Source organism: Cyrtonyx montezumae, unplaced genomic scaffold (genome assembly GCF_038088225.1).
Source record: "Cyrtonyx montezumae isolate F1298 unplaced genomic scaffold, pur_monq_1.0 scaffold_0, whole genome shotgun sequence".
Classification (NCBI taxonomy): domain Eukaryota; kingdom Metazoa; phylum Chordata; class Aves; order Galliformes; family Odontophoridae; genus Cyrtonyx; species Cyrtonyx montezumae.
Window position 1 is genome coordinate 21233452 of NW_027071824.1, and position 18939 is coordinate 21252390.

Genomic DNA, 18939 nt, shown 5'->3' on the forward strand with positions numbered 1-18939 from the left:
TACCTATGTGGTATTTAAAAGCAGTTTGGATTTTGATAGTTTGCAGCTCATTGTCAGGGGTCAAAGACATAGTAATAAAGATACACACCTCTGTAATCTACTTTCTTTAGCAGAATATTTAAGAAATAAAGCTACTTGGGCAAAGAAATAAAATTTCCTTTAGCTCACATTATAAGAGTAATTTCTTACAGCACATTACACTTTTCTGACTCTGCATTTCAGTTCAAGTCCTTATGACATGGCATTCCTTTAAGAAGAGTAGTCTTTTATTTACAAGTATTACAGCAAGACCACTGCAATATCATTTATGCAGTTTAAAACCACTTATGGCTATATGACAATAAATAAGACCAGAATGGATTTGTAACTTTGTTAATAGGTGTCAGAAGATTTGCATGTTTTATAATTTATCAGTGCTGATGAAAGAAATGTTATATGTTACACATTGCTTGTTTTTTTTTTTTCTCCTTTTTAAATTTTACTTTTAGGAAGGAGAGTGAGAGAGACCAATTGTAATTAATTATTTCCCTGAGCCTTACCTTAGAGAAACAAAAAGTTGAACTCTTTTTATCAAGAAGTAACCACTTTTCCCTCACACTTCACTTAATTTCTTACTTATACCTTTTACTTTTGGGGAAGGCTATGGCTTTGATGTGTGAATGATCCAAAATCTAGAACTTGTCTGTTAGAGGTCAGTGGCTGAATTTCAGCTAGGGAGAAGCACGATGCCCTACACTGCTGACATAGTCCGAATCCGTCTAATTTGTCACAGCATGAAACTTTTCCCATGCTTTACATGAATTTGAATTTTTCTGGAATATTGAGAGTGCATGCAGGTTATAAAATGCAGTGGTAGTGGCAGCTATACATTTGACTATACACTGGTGCAGCTATGCATTTATTTCATTCTTATAGTGCTTGCTTATATTGGCTCAGGATGCTTACCAAAGGTAGTCTGATAAATTTTTGTACTGAGAATATGGTGTTTTGCCACTTGTTGGATATGAGTTGAATCTAAGGGATATGGACAGAGAAGGAACCATTAGGAGACGGTGTAAAAGAATAGCATGAAAATCAGTGTTTTAATTTTTTGCAGGCATCATAGCAAAGCAGTGTTCTAAAGACAGATTTTAATGCAGATAAAAGTAGCAGTGTTACTGAGGAGCTCCATCAGGTGTGGGGGAAAGCATCATGGTGCATGTTTGCTGAGAGTTTAATTAAAGCTGCCAACGTCATGGGCAGACAAGAAGGCTGGGTCCTCCAGGCAAGCACTCTGCGCAACAGAGAAAATGATGTTGCATAGTTAATGTAGCCAAAGCTGCCTTTTTTTTTCTGCTTTTTAAATTGGCAGAGAGATGTATTTCAGTAAAGTACGGATGAGAGTAATAAGAAGGGTTAATGTGAGATAAAAGGGATTCAGAAAATGAGTCTGGTTTTCTCCCAGGTAAATCAAGGTGCCAGAAAACAGGTTAGAGATGAGAAGATTTTCCTTATGGATAAAAGTGTGGTTGTGTAGGAAAGAAAACCTGAGCTGAACAGAAGATAATTATGTTATTTTGTTTATTACTTTCTGTTAAAGGAAAGCTAAGTGCTTTGCAGAGAGAGATGAAAGGCAGTAGTAATTGATGACTGAATTGATAGAGGAGCTAGGTGCTGAATTGTTCTAGGAATATAGAGGTTCTCTAAAATTCTAAAGGACAGAACTATTTTTGTCATGGCTTATGCCTTTGTATCTTCTTTTGCCTTAAATTTTATTTGAATTTAAGGCATCTAAGTGATTTGCTTTTTGAAATTCTGTACAGCTTTTAAGTAAATGATAGGTATGTGCCACTGTTCTCTAGGTCTAGAACTACTGCATAGTACAGGTACGTGGGGAAAAAGAATTTGTGGAAAAAGATGTGTTAAGGTAAAACAGCTGTTAAGATGTTGATAGATGGCAACTGCATTCACAAGGCTGTAACCACAGTAGGAACTTTAAGAGCTGGAATAAAACTGTGAGGAGAAACAGTGAAAAAGAAACTTTATTTTATCCGTTCTTCCATCATGCTCTAGAGAGCAAGTTCTCATTTGTGTTTGGTTTCTTCTGTTAAAAAAAATAGCAAAGTATTAAAGCCTGCTGATTTGTGCCTTTTAGGGTTTATTGAGGTAGGGGATGATTTCACTTGCTATCTTTTTTCTTCACATCTCTTGATTCTTTTTTTAAGAGGGGATGGCAAGACAAACCGAATTGTTTTTATTAGTACAAATGTATTTGTATCATAGTTCCTAGTGGTTAAGACTTGAAGGCTGTAGTGCTGTCTCTTAACGAGACAGAAAAAAATTTCACATGAAATTTTTGTAGAGTGAAGTTGATGTGTATTTGGATACTGGGAGGGACGTTTGTTTCTCTAGCTTCATACTTTTTTGTTTCTTTTTATGCTATACCTCCATTAAGAAGGACACTTAGGAGCAGAAATGGATGGTGTGAAGCGTGATAGAGCTCTGGAATTAAGCACCTCCACCCTCCAGCTCTTGTGCCTCGATAGCAGTTTCCAGTTACTTTGCACCTAGAAGCAGTATCTGTTGCATTGTGAAGAATGGATTGCATTTACATGCATTTCTACTCTTGTTTTAGTTTCTTTACTCCTCCAGTGTTTCCTTAAGGCTTCATATACACTAGTAATTATGGGAGTCCTTTATTTCTTGTCCTCTGGCAGTGCAGAGAGGCTGTGACTGTCCAGAAGTAGGCTTCTTGTAGCATCTTATCCTGTGCCTCAGGCAACATCGTGAAGACAGACTCAGTCAAGATGGATGTGTGAACTTATGTGGATATATTTCTGGGTTTTGTTCCTGTCTTTGAATTTAATCTTTTTAGTGCTGAGCTAATTATGTAGTCTCAGTTTTACTGTTAGAGTACCTGATCAACTTTCCAACTGTAAAACAGTTTGAAAATCAAATGTAGCTTACATGCAAGACCCAACAAAATTAGAAGTGTTAAGTACGTTTTGGCAGTTCACTTTTATTATGCCCAGTCCTCAAATGTACCAGCAGACAATCATCTGAATGTTAGTTATTTTTCACATGCTTATGTGATCACACAAAAAGTACATGCTAAAAAGAAGCAGATGGTGACAGATGGGGAAGGTTGAATAAGGTGGTTTTGGAAACCTAGAAAAATGCACTTCTGCAATAGTGTAAAAATAAAAATTCTTTGGTCGCCAAGTTAGAACGAACAAAATAGAGTACCCCCCATCCACCCCCCCTTAAAAAAGAAGACAAAAAAACCCCCACGATACCCTCAAAGTTTCTGATACGAAGAAATGGAACCTATGAGTGTTCAGTGTAAATTTAGGAAAGTATATTATACAGTGTTGTTTTGTCAAAGGATAGAACATTAATTTTTATCAGCCAGAGACTTGAAAAGGTGGAAATCATATTTTCTCTGATTTTTAAAACAATGTATTCAAATCAACTGTTCTCCATACTCAAGACAGTGATGTTGGAAGAGTTGTTCTTCAATATCACGTATTTGTAGTGTTGTATGTATATAAGCATGTAGTAATTTATTGGGAATAACTGTACAACTAGAGCTAATTTGTATTGGGCAGAATTACCTCTTTGTCATACAGACAGATATAAAGCTGAGAAAGTAGAGAATATATAATCAACAACAAAAAAAAGGTTGTTTTCTGTGTGGATTACACAAGAACCTCCTGTTGGCATGAGGACTGAAGATTTATTTATTGCCTTTCATTTGTTTAATGAGATCTTAACATAAATATCTGTCTTGCTGGAAGGAAGTTCCTCTTAAAAAAATTCAATCGATACGATGTATTTTACTCCATACATTAAAAAGTATCAGATGAATATTTTAATTGCTATCTCCTATCAACACTGAAGCCATACATAGTTTTTGTTTTGATGTTGGTTTTCACCTACAGCATGAGACACTGTTTCATAGTAGCAGGGATCACTTTGCTTTTGGTTGTAAGCTTTTTTGCTTAAAACCCCAAACTCTCAACTTCTCACAACCAGTACTTATTTTCCTTAAAATACATTTAGTTTGCTTAGTACCAAAACATTGTTGTTATGTTGTTGTATTCTGCTTCACTAATTTTCTTTTGGCTTCATAAGGATAGTTCAAGATTATTTACTCTCTGTTTACCAAGATACTTCATGCATAATGTGATTCTTATTAGAGACACAGTAGAATTTATTTTACCTGTGGAAATGTGGTTTAGTGTTGGCGTTTGCTCTTGAACAGCTGTCTGTTGTGTATTTAGCTACACTTTATTTCTGGGTGACGACCAGTGGGGAGTGAGAGGAGAAAGAGCATCTATGCCTGAAAATATTTTCTCCTGTGACTTTTGAGGCTTTTACATGTGGAATTTTTTGTTTACAGTAGAATTCCAAAGTAATTTTTATGTTGAAAAGAAATGGAAATGCAATAATTCAATATATATATATATTTTTATTTTGAAATGCTAGTAACTCAGTCAGATGTGAACTTTTTCTCTCATTTGTTATCACTTAATATATTCTAATGTACTGCATAGTGTCATCTCACACGCCTAAGTCATCAAAAACTTTTAGTAATTTCAGTTGGAGCATTTTTGTCAGCTTGGCATTGCCAGCAGGGCCTTGAGGTGAACTTGATGGAATGTGGACAAGGGAAGGTATCCAGAACATTTGCAATCAGCAGCATCAAGATCAAAAGATGAGGGTATGAAAGCATTGCTTGGTTACGTGTATGGAAAAGCTGCTGCAACAGCAGATAAGTTAGCACAAGGGGTGGACTTTCTCCTGAAGCCAGATAACCAATGACATAACATGAATTTGAATTTTTGTGCAATCTGGTTAATCTCACCAGACACAAAAACTAATTGTCCACATGCACTATCAGACTTTTCTAGGGGAAAGGTGTAACAAATAGGCAAAAACAATAAAACAAACAGAAGACTGAAAAACAGAGTAGCTCAACATTACCTGAGAGTAAATGTTTGTATTCAAGCCAGAACATTAAAGCAGAGAGAAATTTTCTAATAAAAAACATATTCTGATGATTCTTACAAATAGACTTTCTCAATAAGACAGTTGAAGATTTTTTTCATTAATTTTCATTTTATCAATACAGACATTATTTCCATCTCAGCAAAAGCCTTCAGTTTTTCTGAGAGCAATGAACGATAAACAAAAGCTGAATAAATGCTGCTTAATGTTGTAAAAAATCAAAATGCTTTCATCAGGAATGACAAGCAACTAGAAAAAATTTATCACAATATTGTCAATATTTGGTATTTCTTACATCTTGCATTTTATGGTAATGCATACTGTGGAGTACTGCCAGTACAGTGGTAATAGAGATATGAGGAGGTCTGCAGATTCTCTTAGAGTAGTACCTAAATTTGTATCGTACCTGGCAAACATACCTTTCTGTTTTTAATATTTGTGATAAATGTCTGTTTCTGTAAAGAAATGTTTATAACCTTAGTTTGTTAGTGTCAGGTCATAGATTTTCCTTCAGTACCTACTGCAATCGATAGAAAGTTTCAGCAAATACAATTTTAAACTTTTGTTGAATGTATGGATGAATACTTGTTAGCAAACCAACACCCATAGCAATAAAAATGCGTGAAGGGTTAACAGAAATGCTTAGGTAACGTACACTCCACCTGAACCGTAAAGTTAATTGAAAACAGTTTTTTCCCCTTAAGTTAGCAGTACATTGGTGTATCCAAGTTCTCAGTTTTCTATCACAACATAGGTGTGCAGACAGTTTGTTTAGATGCTGAAATCTTTTCCCATCTGTTCTGACAAAATTATTGATTGAGCAAGCTATTTGTTTTAAATGTCCTATCATAAAGTCTGTATATAGTATATTAAGAGTAATCTAGTAACTAGGTCAAAAACGTTACTCGTTTTCCAATGAGTTGCCTTGTTTAATTAGCACAGAGTACAAAAATGAATTTTGATAGCATTATTTTAAAGATAAAACCCAATACTGACAAGTATTTATAGAAGGTCAATAGTGAATTGTACTAAGCCTTTCATTCACACAGTTACTTCTGTATTTGTCTACATTTTTAGAGTCCAGAAGTTACAGCAGTGAATTAATTTTTAGTGATCTTTGAGAAGTTAATTTCTTGACTGTGTGAATTTCTGCCATGCAACCAAAAACCCTCCAGAAGACATTTATCAAATATATTTTGTTTCAAGAAAATACGTAAGAGTTGAATTAAGAGATTTTCTATATTCAGTCTGTGTCCAGGGCAGTCATACGTTGTCCAGTGGTATGTGAAATATCAAGAGAATCCTAAGTTTCACTGAAATAAAGGGGAAATACATGGCTGACTTCAGATGGTCACAGGTTTCACCTATTATGTAGACTGCTACCCTTCAAAAGATTTTCACAGTCATGTGAAAGCATGGCTTGTGTTTGTGTCAGCTTTAATTGACTGTTGCCTTAGTTTCTGCCCTGAACTTCTGTAAATATGGCTTGCAGATGTATCTCAAGTTGCAGCAGCCCAGAAAACTTTTGACTCCTGCTACTGAGGATGTAAAGAGAATACATGTTTTCACTATTTTTTGCCATGAATTAAATGGGCATGTAATTCTACGGATTGTATATTACTGTATAATACTGTTTTAGTTTATAAGATATTTTATCTTGTAGATAAGAGATCTGTGCTTTATTGCCTTCTGAGCACAGTATAAATGAAATTTCTAAAGTAAATAAATGCTTTTCCCTTAGCTGAAACTGTAATATTGTCCAGTACCTCTAAAACATCCATAAAAGCACAAAAGTACCTGCATGTGCCTGGAAGCAGATGCATGACCAACATTTCTTGGTTGTTAGAAAGTCTTGTATGTTACTTAACCTCTTGCATCTTTATCTAAAAATAGAAATATACAAACTTTTGTAACATGCGCAGATTTTTAAAGAGGCATTCATATAAATCCAGACTCTGTCCTCATATTGCAGCTGTAAGTTTTAGAGCAGCATCAGTGCCCATAAAAATGAAATGGTTTCAGTGCAGCAGTTAGTTTTTACCCACTTTGGAGCCCTTCTGTAGTGCCAGAGTGCTTTAGAGAAATACAAGCTAGGAGGAGAATTGGACCCTTTGTCTTCCCATTAGGTAAGAATGACTATTGCAGCTCTGCATGCACAGGAGTAACTGGGAGAGTCCATGCAGCTTCTGTGATGAGGACTGCAGGCATTCCTTTCTGTGGTAGGGTGTGCTTGACACTGCCTGCCATGGACTTCCTACTTCTGCCTCCTTGTGTGCTGCTACAGCTGCTCCTGTGGCAGTGCAGGGACTCAGGTCCCAAGGTAAATTACATATAGCCCAGGGTAAAACATTTCTTTCTGATGCAGTGTGTTGCAAAACTTTGACATGGCAAGGGAGAAGAAGTGGAAGGATGTGTCTGGTCAGTACTGCCACTGGAAGTACCAGTCATTTAACTAGAGCCTGAAACACTTAAGAGAGTGAGATTCCCTCAAGTAGTAAAAATGAGGTCAGTTCCTGGGTCCGGTTTCCCATAATCTGTGGTATCATCCAGACTGAACCTCGCTGTGCCCACCTCATTTTTTACTCGACACTGGGAAATCAAGTGGGCACAGTAGTGATGTGAGGTGTAAAACAGGGATGAATGACTGACTATAATGTAATGGTAATGGTAGGAGAAGCAGATCAAGAAAGGAATTCATATGCCCAGATGATCTGACAGTTTTAATTTTGGGGAAGAAAGCATGGAACTTCATCTGTATGAAAGTGCACCTTGCTGGAATATGTACTCAATGTAGCTGCTCTTTCTGTAGCTTATGAGTTCATGCGATCCTCCTGTTTCATACCCCTAGAAAATAATGTATTGCTTTTTAACTAACACCAGAGTGGAGGAGCTTGTGCCTTTACAATGGTTCTGGTGGACCGGCTGCCCTTCCTGCTGTGACCTGACAGAGTTGTTTGGATAGTCTATTGTCTTAAAGACAGATGTGGTTGTCCTTACAAGAGACAGGATGGATGGAGATAATGGAGATGGCTTTAAAGGGCAGTACACAGGAACTAAGAGACCAACATTTGCACTGTGGCTGTGGCTGTCCAGGTGCTTAGGCTGTCCCACATATACATGTGTACCTCACATACGCTGTCCTCCAACCCTGACAACCTAAGGAGAGAATTCTAAAAGGAGGTATCTACTTCATGATATGCAAGTGATTGAATTACTCATAGCTACAAATGTGCAACTGTGTGTCACGTTTGTTTAGCACTGAGCTTAAGCTTTCATGACCTTTGTTCAGTGTTAAAAAAACTAGTCCCTCAAATCCAGTCTGAAGAAGACTGTAATGCCAGGGTAGTGTGTTTAAATTTGTTCTCTTCCCCACCCTACTTGTATGGATTTGATGATTTGATGAGGAGTCACTGGACTTTGATTGATTTCTCATTCTGCAAATCCTTAGATTTCTTAAAACCATGGAGGAGTAGGAATCACCAGTGACTTTAAAAGGAATAATTGTGTGCATTTCCCATGAATGCATAATGCACAATTTTATTCCATGTATATTAAAATAAATGGAGCTGCTTTTTTCTTTCTGTACACTGTTTTCAGGCTGCTTTCCTTTGCCTAAATGAAACCCTTCTGATGCTCTTGCTTGTCTGGCTGGCTGTAAACCAGGTATTTAAACAAAAATAAAGAGTTGCCAGTTTTGCCAGCTGGGGATGAGAACCCGGCTGGTGATATGTGGGTTCAGGAGGCAGTTAATCCAGCTTTTATGTTTTTTTATGATTTTATGTAAAAAGAGGTTAAAAATCACATTTGGCTCTTTCTTTGTACCACTGTTTTGTTGCTGTTGTGGGAATGCAGCAAAAGGTTGCTCATACTTTTTATTATTATTAGGTAAAGTCCTGCATAAATTAGGGAAAAACGCAGATATGGTTTGTTTTAGCTGCTGGGCATGTGATTTGCCTTGCCCAGAGAATGAAATGCTTTATATTCCCATTGCGTGCTTTTGTAAATCACACGTGCAAACCACACCTCAGCTCACTTGAAAAAAGAATCTACCACTGCCTCACAAATTTTTTTTCCTGTATTTTACTGGCTTTCAAAGGAAAGAATAACTAATGGTACAAATAGGAAAAATGGTAAAGGTGCTAAGACTTGTATTAGAAAAAACAACTGCTTTTATTCTGTGGCAGAAGAAACAATGATTTAAAGACAAGTACCACAGATTTCATATGTGGTTTTTCAGCAGATAGCTTACAATGTGCTGAAACTCATAAAATGTTCAATTAATTTTAAAATGCTGGAATTATTTTAGTTAGTCTTGTCACATGTACTTATTTGGGTAATTTGTTGTGTTGTACACTTTCCAAAATTTCACCCTGTATTTGGAAGTATCAGTGATGTAACGAATTTGTGTGTTTTGGCACAGTTGTAAATAGTATGTGTTAATATTTATGATTTTTTAATCTTATATGCACAAGAGGGATTTGTAATACATTTCCTTTCATCGCATTCCTATTACTAATCCTTAACAATAGTGAAAATTAGGAGTATGAACACATTAATTACTGTGGGATTGTTAAAATTGCTGTACTGTATTTTGCTTCTGCTAATAGCATGTACCAGACACTTAGGAGCAGGACTGGATTTACTAGGGAAGAAGAAGGAGAGGCAGATAAATGAACTCTGCACCCTCATTGGGACTGCCTGTGGTTATCCATGTGTCCTCATATGACATGATGTGGTCACGGCCGCTCAGTGTCTGTAGATGTGTTCAGTGTGAGTCTGCCATTGCTTCAGAGGAAATTGCTGGAAGTCTTAGGCTCTTTTGACAGTCACAAGATAGTCTGCTCATGGAAAAAGTTTATACCTTATCTGCTAGAGGTTACCTTATTCCTTAAAGACTGAAGTCATTAATACACATCACCAGGCTTTCCCTGAAGTGTGCCTAGATGACTGTTGTACATGTATTATGTCTTTTCATAATCTGCCCCTTTATGATACAAAAGCCATGGAGAATTCTTTAGGACTTTATAAATACAGACCAACTATTTCTGTTTTATTTCTTTGTTCTTACTGTTTGTTATTTAAGTCTAATTTCTTGTTTTATGTTTTTTTGCCTTTATTTTAATATATGTTTATTAAGCAAATGCTGGCAACTGAGGCGCATGCGATGCCTTCTATGTTAGCATGTATCAACTTCTAATTTTTGCAACCTTTTTGAGTGGAAGGATATGACAGACATCTGAATTATATACCCTACCCATGCAGTAGTCTTTAGTTTGTTATAAATGCTTTCATTATAGGTGTATGGTTCTATCATTTCACTTCCATTGTTGTAATGCAAAAGTGAGAACTAATGAGATCAAGGTATACTGTTTAGATTCTTCATTCCCGTTCTCTGAGAATGCTGGAAGAGGTCTTTGGAGTTGGTCACACAACCCTGAAGGCATTATCATTTTAACAAATAGATATAATATATATATAATATCATACACACACAGTGTCATGGTAAACATACCATGTAAACATGGTCATATTTCTGTGCATTAGTTACATTCAGCTGCTTTGGACTACTTCATGGAACTTAATGGAATCATCAGGAGAAATGCACTGAGGATTCTTAATATAAACAAAGTAGAAGCAAAGAAACTAAGCTTCTCTTAGTAAGAGAAAGGTATTTCTCAATTTCAGGCTTTATTCTGACAGGTGGGATAAAGAGAGGGAGTGGCTGAGCAAGGAGGTGCCTCACGTCCTCTCCTTGAAGGATGCTAACTGAGACTGCAGTGCCAGCAGATGAAACTGTGAATAAATGGGATGGTGGAAGACACAGAAAAGGGGAAAAACGCGGTCATGATAATTTTGAAGGGACCATTCTCAATTGCATGTTTTGCTTGTTTCTGATGATTGCGCATGGGATAACAGTACATTCCCTAGTATATCTGTAATTGCAGTGTCAGGGGTCAGTGCTGCAGTAGCATATATTGGGTCTGAGTTCTGGCAGTCCTTGTTACGCACAGTGGAAATGAAGTCTTTGAAAGACATTCATATAGAGATACGTCAAATAGGTTGAAATGATCCCAACTGAAATAGTGCATGCTTTACAGTTGTCTTTGCTTTCTCTCTTAGGTGTTGGAAGATAATGACTATGGTCGTGCAGTGGACTGGTGGGGATTAGGAGTTGTCATGTATGAAATGATGTGTGGAAGATTGCCATTCTACAACCAAGATCATGAGAAACTATTTGAACTGATATTAATGGAGGACATAAAATTTCCTCGAACTCTATCTGCAGATGCAAAATCATTACTTTCAGGCCTTCTGATAAAAGATCCAAATAAGCGGTAAGTGAAATTACTTGGGTGCGTAGCCATAAAAAACCAACTCAGTTTATATTCTTTAATGTAAAAATGGGCCACTGGTGCCTGGTCTTCTTGACTGAGCAGCCAGTCATAAGATGGGGCCAAGTACAGCCATACAGCCTCACATTTCCACTTATGATATACAACATTGAGTTCCATAAGCAAAAGGAGAAAAGAGTTGTGGATGAGAACACTTTTTAAATCATTCACAGCAAAACACAAAGAAGTTTTCAGGTTTAGGTTATGTACTGGAACAAAATGAGAGCTCTGTATTATAGTTTTTCTCAATATGATATAAGTTGATTACAGAATGTAATAAGAATGCACCACTGTTTTTCGGTGTGATCATGTATGAAGACATGTAAAAGCTGCCACGGCTAAGTTGCATTAATATAAATAGATCACATACTAGCTCATGTAAACTACAAATTGGTATTACATCCTCCGAGTGAGATGTAAATGCAGTGGTTTGAAAGTGAGCATAGCCTGCCTGCTTTTCCTGCGCACCTGTCTGTGGGCTGTTTAGGAAAGCTATCTTCCAATGGTTTCTGCACTTCATCCTCAACAAGAAGTCTTCTGTAGCAAGGATGTGCTCACTGACATTCAGGGCAGGACCAGTTTCAGTGCCCCTTGGGGGGATTTGCCTTCTCTTAGCCAGGTACAGCAGCTGGCATAGCAAAAGTGGTCAGCCTTTCTGTTGCTGCCCATCAGTATCTCTTTTAACTAAGTTTACTGTAGGTAGTAAAAGGAAACCATGACCAACCAAATAAATACGTGTAAGGTAAGAATTTATCTCTGTACTATTTCCTAGTGCATTTTAACCTCCAAACTATTTGATTTATCAAATATATTAAACTTCAGCATTGAAAAGATGCTTCCCTGTAATTAATCTTTGCAGACAATAGTGTTTATTACAGACTTCTATTTACGAGCTTATTCACATTCAAGTTCCAGTGCTAGCTTCTGATAAATAGGGTGCAAGCACTGAGGCTGACTGCAGCTCTGCTCTTCTCTGAGCAGCTGGATGGCAAGATACTGAGGGAAGTCTGAAGAGTACAGGCAGACTGGGATGCTGAGCAGAGATGTGGAGAATTTTATGAATGGTTGAGAAACAAAGAAGAATACAACATGGAAATAAGTTGATGCCTAATAAGTCACTAAAAGACTGAGGTGGTAGCCCTGAATATTTCTGTAACTTTTCTTTATTCCTTTAGTGGTTCATTTTAATGAACAAAAACTGCCTGTGTCATTCTCCTTTTTTATGACATACACAAACTGTTATTATTTTTTTTTTCTGTTGCAACTTCTTTCAGTTAGGCCATGGGATAGCTAGGCTCAGGAAGATGTTAGTTGAGAGCTAAGCAGTCCTTAAGTCCTTAACAGAAGTCCACCTTCTGTTGAAAGGGGCAGAGGTCCCTCCCCTGGATGTGTGGCTCTGTCTCCATCAACAGCAGCCTTAGAGAACTCACTGAAACCGATTTGAATCAAGTTTGACTTCTAAAGCAACAAAAAGCTGACAGTTGTTTGTTGTTTTCTCCTTGTGGGTTTAGTTTTCTTTCAGGTTAGTGAGCTGACTCAGCTCTCAGCCTCCAGTGAGTATCATGATCAGTGGAAGCGATGCTGCAGATGAAAGTGAGGGGAGATGTATGGGCAGGGATGCCTTCTTCTTGGCAGCAGTGTCTGTTTATGGGAGCTCAAACCACCTTGAGCAAGTTCACCCAGACAGAGTAGGTGGAATTTGCTTCCAGAAATGATATGCCAGAGTCTGGCTTTGGCAAGCTGTGGGCTAGCGTGAATAGTGTGCTTATTTACAGTGGCCTTTAAATAACCTTCTCAGCAGGCCTACAATTTATTAATTTATACTAATTAACTCAGATTGAGGCTATTTTATGGTAATTGGTTAATTGTTACAGCACCCAGATGCAAAAGCAGTGAACACTTTATAAAAATGATGTGTCAGTCATTACTAATTCAGTGCTTGGCACCTCCCTGGCAAAATTGTGTGTCAGCTTTGTTGGGTTAGTTTTGGTTTTTAATGGTGCCAGATCTTTATAGTCTTTCAAGAAAAGTCAAGAATGTCTTTTGAATAAATGGTTTATTAAAAACTTGTTGTGAACAGTAATGTACACAGTAGTTGAAATAATCAAGTAAAACAGAATGTTATTTGGGCACTTGTTATCAGTTTTTATCTTAGATTCATTTTAAATAGGGCAGAATTTCATATTGAATGGGTAAGAATTGTTCCAGATACTGAATAACAAATGATGGCTTTTCTAAGAATCATTATTACAATTTTCTAACAATTAATCTTTTTTTAAGAGTAGTGCTTGTTTAATATGGACTGTTTTGTTCTCTGTCTAGACTTGGTGGAGGCCCAGATGATGCAAAAGAGATCATGCGTCATAGTTTCTTTGCTGGAGTAAACTGGCAAGATGTATATGATAAGAAGGTATGTCCTTGTATGGTGATGAGTAACCTGGCTTCTGTCCTAGAAGTTATGGTTGGTTTTCTTTGCAACCTTTCATGTTAGTGCAAATAAATAATTATTCTGAGCTAGGCAGACTTCTTTCATCTTTTGGTTTTCATTAATTTGTCACTGGACCGAAAATTAATGTTTCTAACCAACCTAAAGTAAGCAAAGAATTTTTTTCTGTTACGTGGCTGTCCAAACTTTTCCCTTTTTTTCTTTCTGGGTGTTCAAGAGGAAAAGTTGTACAGATCAAGGAATTGTGAAAAAAAAGCAAAAAAAGGGTTTTTTTTTTTCTGAATTGTGTTTCGGCCTTTTATTGAAATGTTACAGTGAAGCACTTGAAAGGATTCATGGCAAATATCTGCTTTCTGATTATTTGTGCTTAAGTAGAAATCTTTTAAAAAGTAATTTTTAGAGAGTGTTCTAGCATTAAAATGCTGAGCCAGAACAACTTGTGGAGAAAGAGGGTGCTGGGAATTGAATTTGAAAGGTTTTAGGTAAACGCTGTCCCGTTCCTGCAATGACCAACACGCTGGGGATGGTTTAGAAAACTGATGTATTCTACTGAGTAACAAAACTCAATTTGACTATGTTCTTTTATATACGTAAGCTGATTTTATTTCAGTACTTGTTTAAGAAGTTTCTTGTTGCTATAAAGCCCTTCTATTTTGATAGTCTTCTTTTTTCTGTGCTTCCCCCCCCCCCCAACTGTTATATACTGTTAATCTGCCAGTTGAGCTTTGTAATTCAAAATTTTTCCTCCTCTTTCGCTTTGTTCAAAAGAAGGAAAATGGAAGACATACGAATGAGCAGAATATGTTTATGCTCCAATGTCAGTGCTGCAAACTGTTTTTTCAGTTGTTGAACTGGAATTTTAAAAATGTGTGGTTGTTGGTGTGGTATTTCTCTGACAAATACCAGAATTGAAATGAGAGCCTTATATTATGATACAAAATATGGTACTCTTTGAAGTTACTTGATGCAAGTGTGATTTTTCCCTGGCAGTACAGTGACGTTTCAGGAAACTTCCGAATAAATAACCTTAGCAAGTACATTAATCATCTTACTTTATGAGCTCAGAGCTGGTTGGTTGTGTAAGGCAGTAGTAGGGAAGTGCTCTGAGGATAAAACCTAAGACTGAGAGCTAAGGACTTAGGATTGATTGGATTGCACAGTGCTTGGAGTGGATGAGAAAGGAAAAGCTGTTACATTTACTCTTGCTCCATTGAAAACGTTTTCTTAATTATTTTTTGTTAAAACAGAGCTTTCAGTTCTACACTGTTCGACATCAGTTCTTAAAATATGGATCCTCTTCACTTCTAAGCATGTTCTTTGAATATTTCCAAATCAACACGGCAAATGTTTTCCCGTCCTGATCTTACTCTGTGCTGATAAAATAAATGGAGGTATTTTGCTTCCGCATAAATGCAGGTATTTTGCTTTTACGCCCATGGAGGTGGATGTGGCTTGTTGGAATGTTGTAACAGGAGAGATGGTGGTCACTCTGTGTTTACTCTTTCCACTGCTGCTTTGAGAAACTAAATTTGCTAGTGAAAGATGAATTGGATTTCCTCAGTTAACTTCCAAGGACCAGAGGAATTATTTTTGTGCAGTATTAGCACACAGTGTGTTCTTTATGGAAAAATAGCTCATTAAAATTAGTTCTGACAGTATGTTTTCCTGTTTAATTCAAAAATAGTTGTATTGCTATTATAAAGCCATTTGTCTGGTAGATTCAGAAGTCTAGTCGTTCCTTCTGTGCACACACACTCTTATCAGTCCTGAAGTATGCAGAGTGCAAGATGGTGTTCTGAAATGTGAACTTCAAGCGTAATAATAAGCTTAATGAACTTTAACCAAGAATTTTTATTACAGTGCTTATGAAAAGGTTTTTGAGGGTTTGCTGTGTGATGCAGTTTCTAAGACAACTCAGGAATGCACACCAAACAAATCTGACTTTCAAAGAGCTTTTATCCCATGCTTGCTTCTGTTCCTGTTTATTATTAGTGGAACAGACAGTAGTAGACAGTAGTAGGGTCACTTGATAAAATTTATAGTTGATATAATTATTTGCATAGTAGAAATATTTCACAGCATTCTTGTTGGAGGTTTATGCACCATGAAACTGTTATTTTCTGGCTGCGTTTCAGGCATGTGTTTTTGTTGGTAACAAAGGAACTGAAGTTCACATTCAGAGTGATAGGAAACAAAAAATCACGTGCATTCCAAGTGGTTTCAAGGGAATAATTTTGTACATGTGTATGCTGTACCACTGTGGCACTGATTTTATCATTTTTCTAGAGATTAAGTGCATCTCTGTACTTAGTGGGTTATCACTTCACAAGTGTGATTAGAGACAGAATTATATGTCTGTAAACTTGGAGTGCTTCATGCAGCAAACACAAGCTCTGTCAGGCCAAAGGGGTCCAAATGGTCAAATGGAATTATTAGCTCGCTGATACTGCTAACTAATTAAACTAATTTGGTACTTCACAGCGATAATAAAATACTGTATGGTACACTGGAGCAGAGAAGGTCATTGCCTTTAAATGAAAAATGTATAGTACTTAACATTTGTGGTCGGACGTATTTATTTTTGGCAGAAAAATCATGAGGGCATATGAAAGAGAGCAGTCTGTGCCAGGTTCTTCCTGCGATCAGCTCAACCCTGATGAGTTTTCATTTCTGTGCCTGACTATGAGAAATAGAATAGTTTGGCAAACTCTGAGCACTTCAAAAGCCCATACACTTCTAAATAAAATATTTGTTTTATTTTTAGCTAGGACCAGGAAGCTTTTTGACATTTCCATTACTCATTTAAGAATTGTTTTAGAGTATTTTTATTTGGATTGCAGAAATAATTCTGAAGTTGTCAGATGTTCTGTCTCAGATCGTTCACTGAACAAAAACCACATGGGCATTAATTTAAAGGTAGGAACTAGGGTTTGTCTTCAGGCATGCAGCTTGAAACACTCAGGTGGCCCCTGTCAGAGTTGATGCAGACCTCTTTGCAAAGTCTGGGTTTCCTCCTTGTGTGTAATAGGCATGGAAAAGGAGGAGGAAACTGTACAGGAATTTGGGCTGGGTTACATATGTCTTCTGATTTCTGCTACTATCTGTGACTGTCCCTGAAGCAGATTTCTTTGTTAGCACTGGGAAGGGAGAGGGACAAGTGGCAGTGATGGTTACAGCCCTGCTGAGCAGAAGGGCACCTCTCCTGCAGCAGTGTGCAGCAGGTCGGGCAGCTGCGAGACACTGGTCCTCATCCTCCCACCTCATCCTCCAGCCTTTGCTTTTCTTAAGGCACAACCACAACAGAAGATGAAATGCCATGATTAAAGCCCTGGGTTTAGATCTAGCAAAATCTGCAACAGAAGTACAATGCAGAATGTGTATTTAGGTACTTTCACTGTTCACATTTAAAGGGAAGAGGTAGGAAGGAAATAGGAAAATGCCAACATCTGGTTTTAAGCAGTTGCTATTTGCATTGTGCTATTCTGGTAGAATTACCTGCTGTGTAATAATGCCTGTAGAAATGACCTATGTTACTTGCTTTTGTGTTACTGCCATACAAAGTAGTAAAAAGATCAGAAATCTGCTAAGCGGTCTGATCTTTTCATTGTGTTCCAGTAAAACTTAAAACTATATATGCAGACCTTATGGTGGATTACCACCTCTCCACTCAGCTGCTCAAATTTACAGAAGGCAGAGTATAGCATGAAAAGGTGTTTGATTGTAAAACAAGCCCTTCTTGCTGCAGCCCTGAGGCTGTTGGGAAAACAGAGTTCATCTGTGGACAAAACCCTGATGAATGAGTGGATACCTGGGGGGTCCTCCCACTGCTCAGACCCCATCTCCGCCCCCTTCTTGCTGCCCAGGACCACTTTCAACCCCACCCCACCCGTAGTTTCCTCCTGGGGCTCATGGACTACTTCCAGCTTCCTGCTGTCCCGTGGTTTGAGTCTCAACTCAGGTTCCTGTCTTTTCCTTAATGGAAACTAGGCTGGGGGTGGGACGGAGTGGTATTGGCTCTGTCCTACTCTGTAAACTCAGATCGGTGTTTCTGTGGGATTTTGCTCCATCATGGTGTATTTCCTCAGCCATGCAGAATATTTGGGAAGGACATTCAGACTGACAGTGTGCATTATTTCATCAGCTTTTGTTTCCTTTGGTAACTGAGCTGTTGTCAGAAAATGAACAAAAAAAAATTGTTTTTAGAAACAGAGAGCCAGTACTTTAAAAGATGCATTTTTTATTAAAGCATTGTTGACAATCACGTGTTGAGAGTCTGAGCTCATGCTTTGGGTTACTAGTATGTCTGCATGAATTTTAGGATCATCAGGTGTTGTTAGTATGTACAGGATATTTAGGATCGCCATATGTTTGCTTTTAAGGGAGCTTAAAAGACATATGAATGAAAGAACACATTAACAGATATGCATCAGAGAAACAATCAAATCTAGAGAGACTTTGCTAGTGTCCTTTTAAAACGCTTTGTTGTGTTATTTTGTTGTTGCTGCTTTGTTATTTCAGTTTCTGTAAAAATAGGCTGTTTACTTGGAATGTCATTTGCTAACTTATGTAGTATGTTGAGTCGGGAAGACCATGAAGTGGGACATGTTTTCAGCACTTAAAGCTGAGCGTGCTTGTGGCGAAATGGAAAGGTGTATTTCAGTGCTGTGACCCCATTCTCCTCTCACAGTGTTTGTCCTGCTGTTCTCATTAGGTTAATCTGTCTCTTTAATTTGATGCTTGACAATCACAGCTTTGCATAGTTCTCCAGTGCTTAATATAGATGGAAGTTTGATTTCTGGACATCAGATGATGCACTTAACTACCAACATATAATTAAGTTTTGCAGCCAGGAAGAACTGCAACATTTGACACAGGTTTTGACATATGTCATACCTGAAAATAAACTAAATGTCAACTGCTGAAACGCAACATATGATGACAATGCAAGGCATCACTGAAATATGTTTTGTGGTTATTTTTGTAATGAATTTTCAAAATGCATAAACTGCGAGGAAAGCAGAATTCATTTCACGCGTGTAGTTTGTTAGTACAGAAGAGTACATTGGGATGCAGCAGCAATATTTTTTGGATGGACAAATCAGAATGTCATAG

The 18939-nt window shown here is 37.4% G+C and overlaps 1 protein-coding gene across 2 annotated transcripts in view; it reads left to right on the top strand.

Moving 5' to 3' along the window:
- Window positions 1–18939, top strand: part of AKT3 (AKT serine/threonine kinase 3) — a 132626-nt gene that overhangs the window by 106024 nt on the left and 7663 nt on the right. For both annotated transcript variants that reach the window (XM_065729777.1, XM_065729770.1), the window contains exons 11-12: window positions 11110–11324; window positions 13704–13791. In XM_065729777.1, the coding sequence (XP_065585849.1) occupies window positions 11110–11324; window positions 13704–13791 (303 nt within the window). The remainder of the gene's footprint in view (window positions 1–11109; window positions 11325–13703; window positions 13792–18939) is intronic.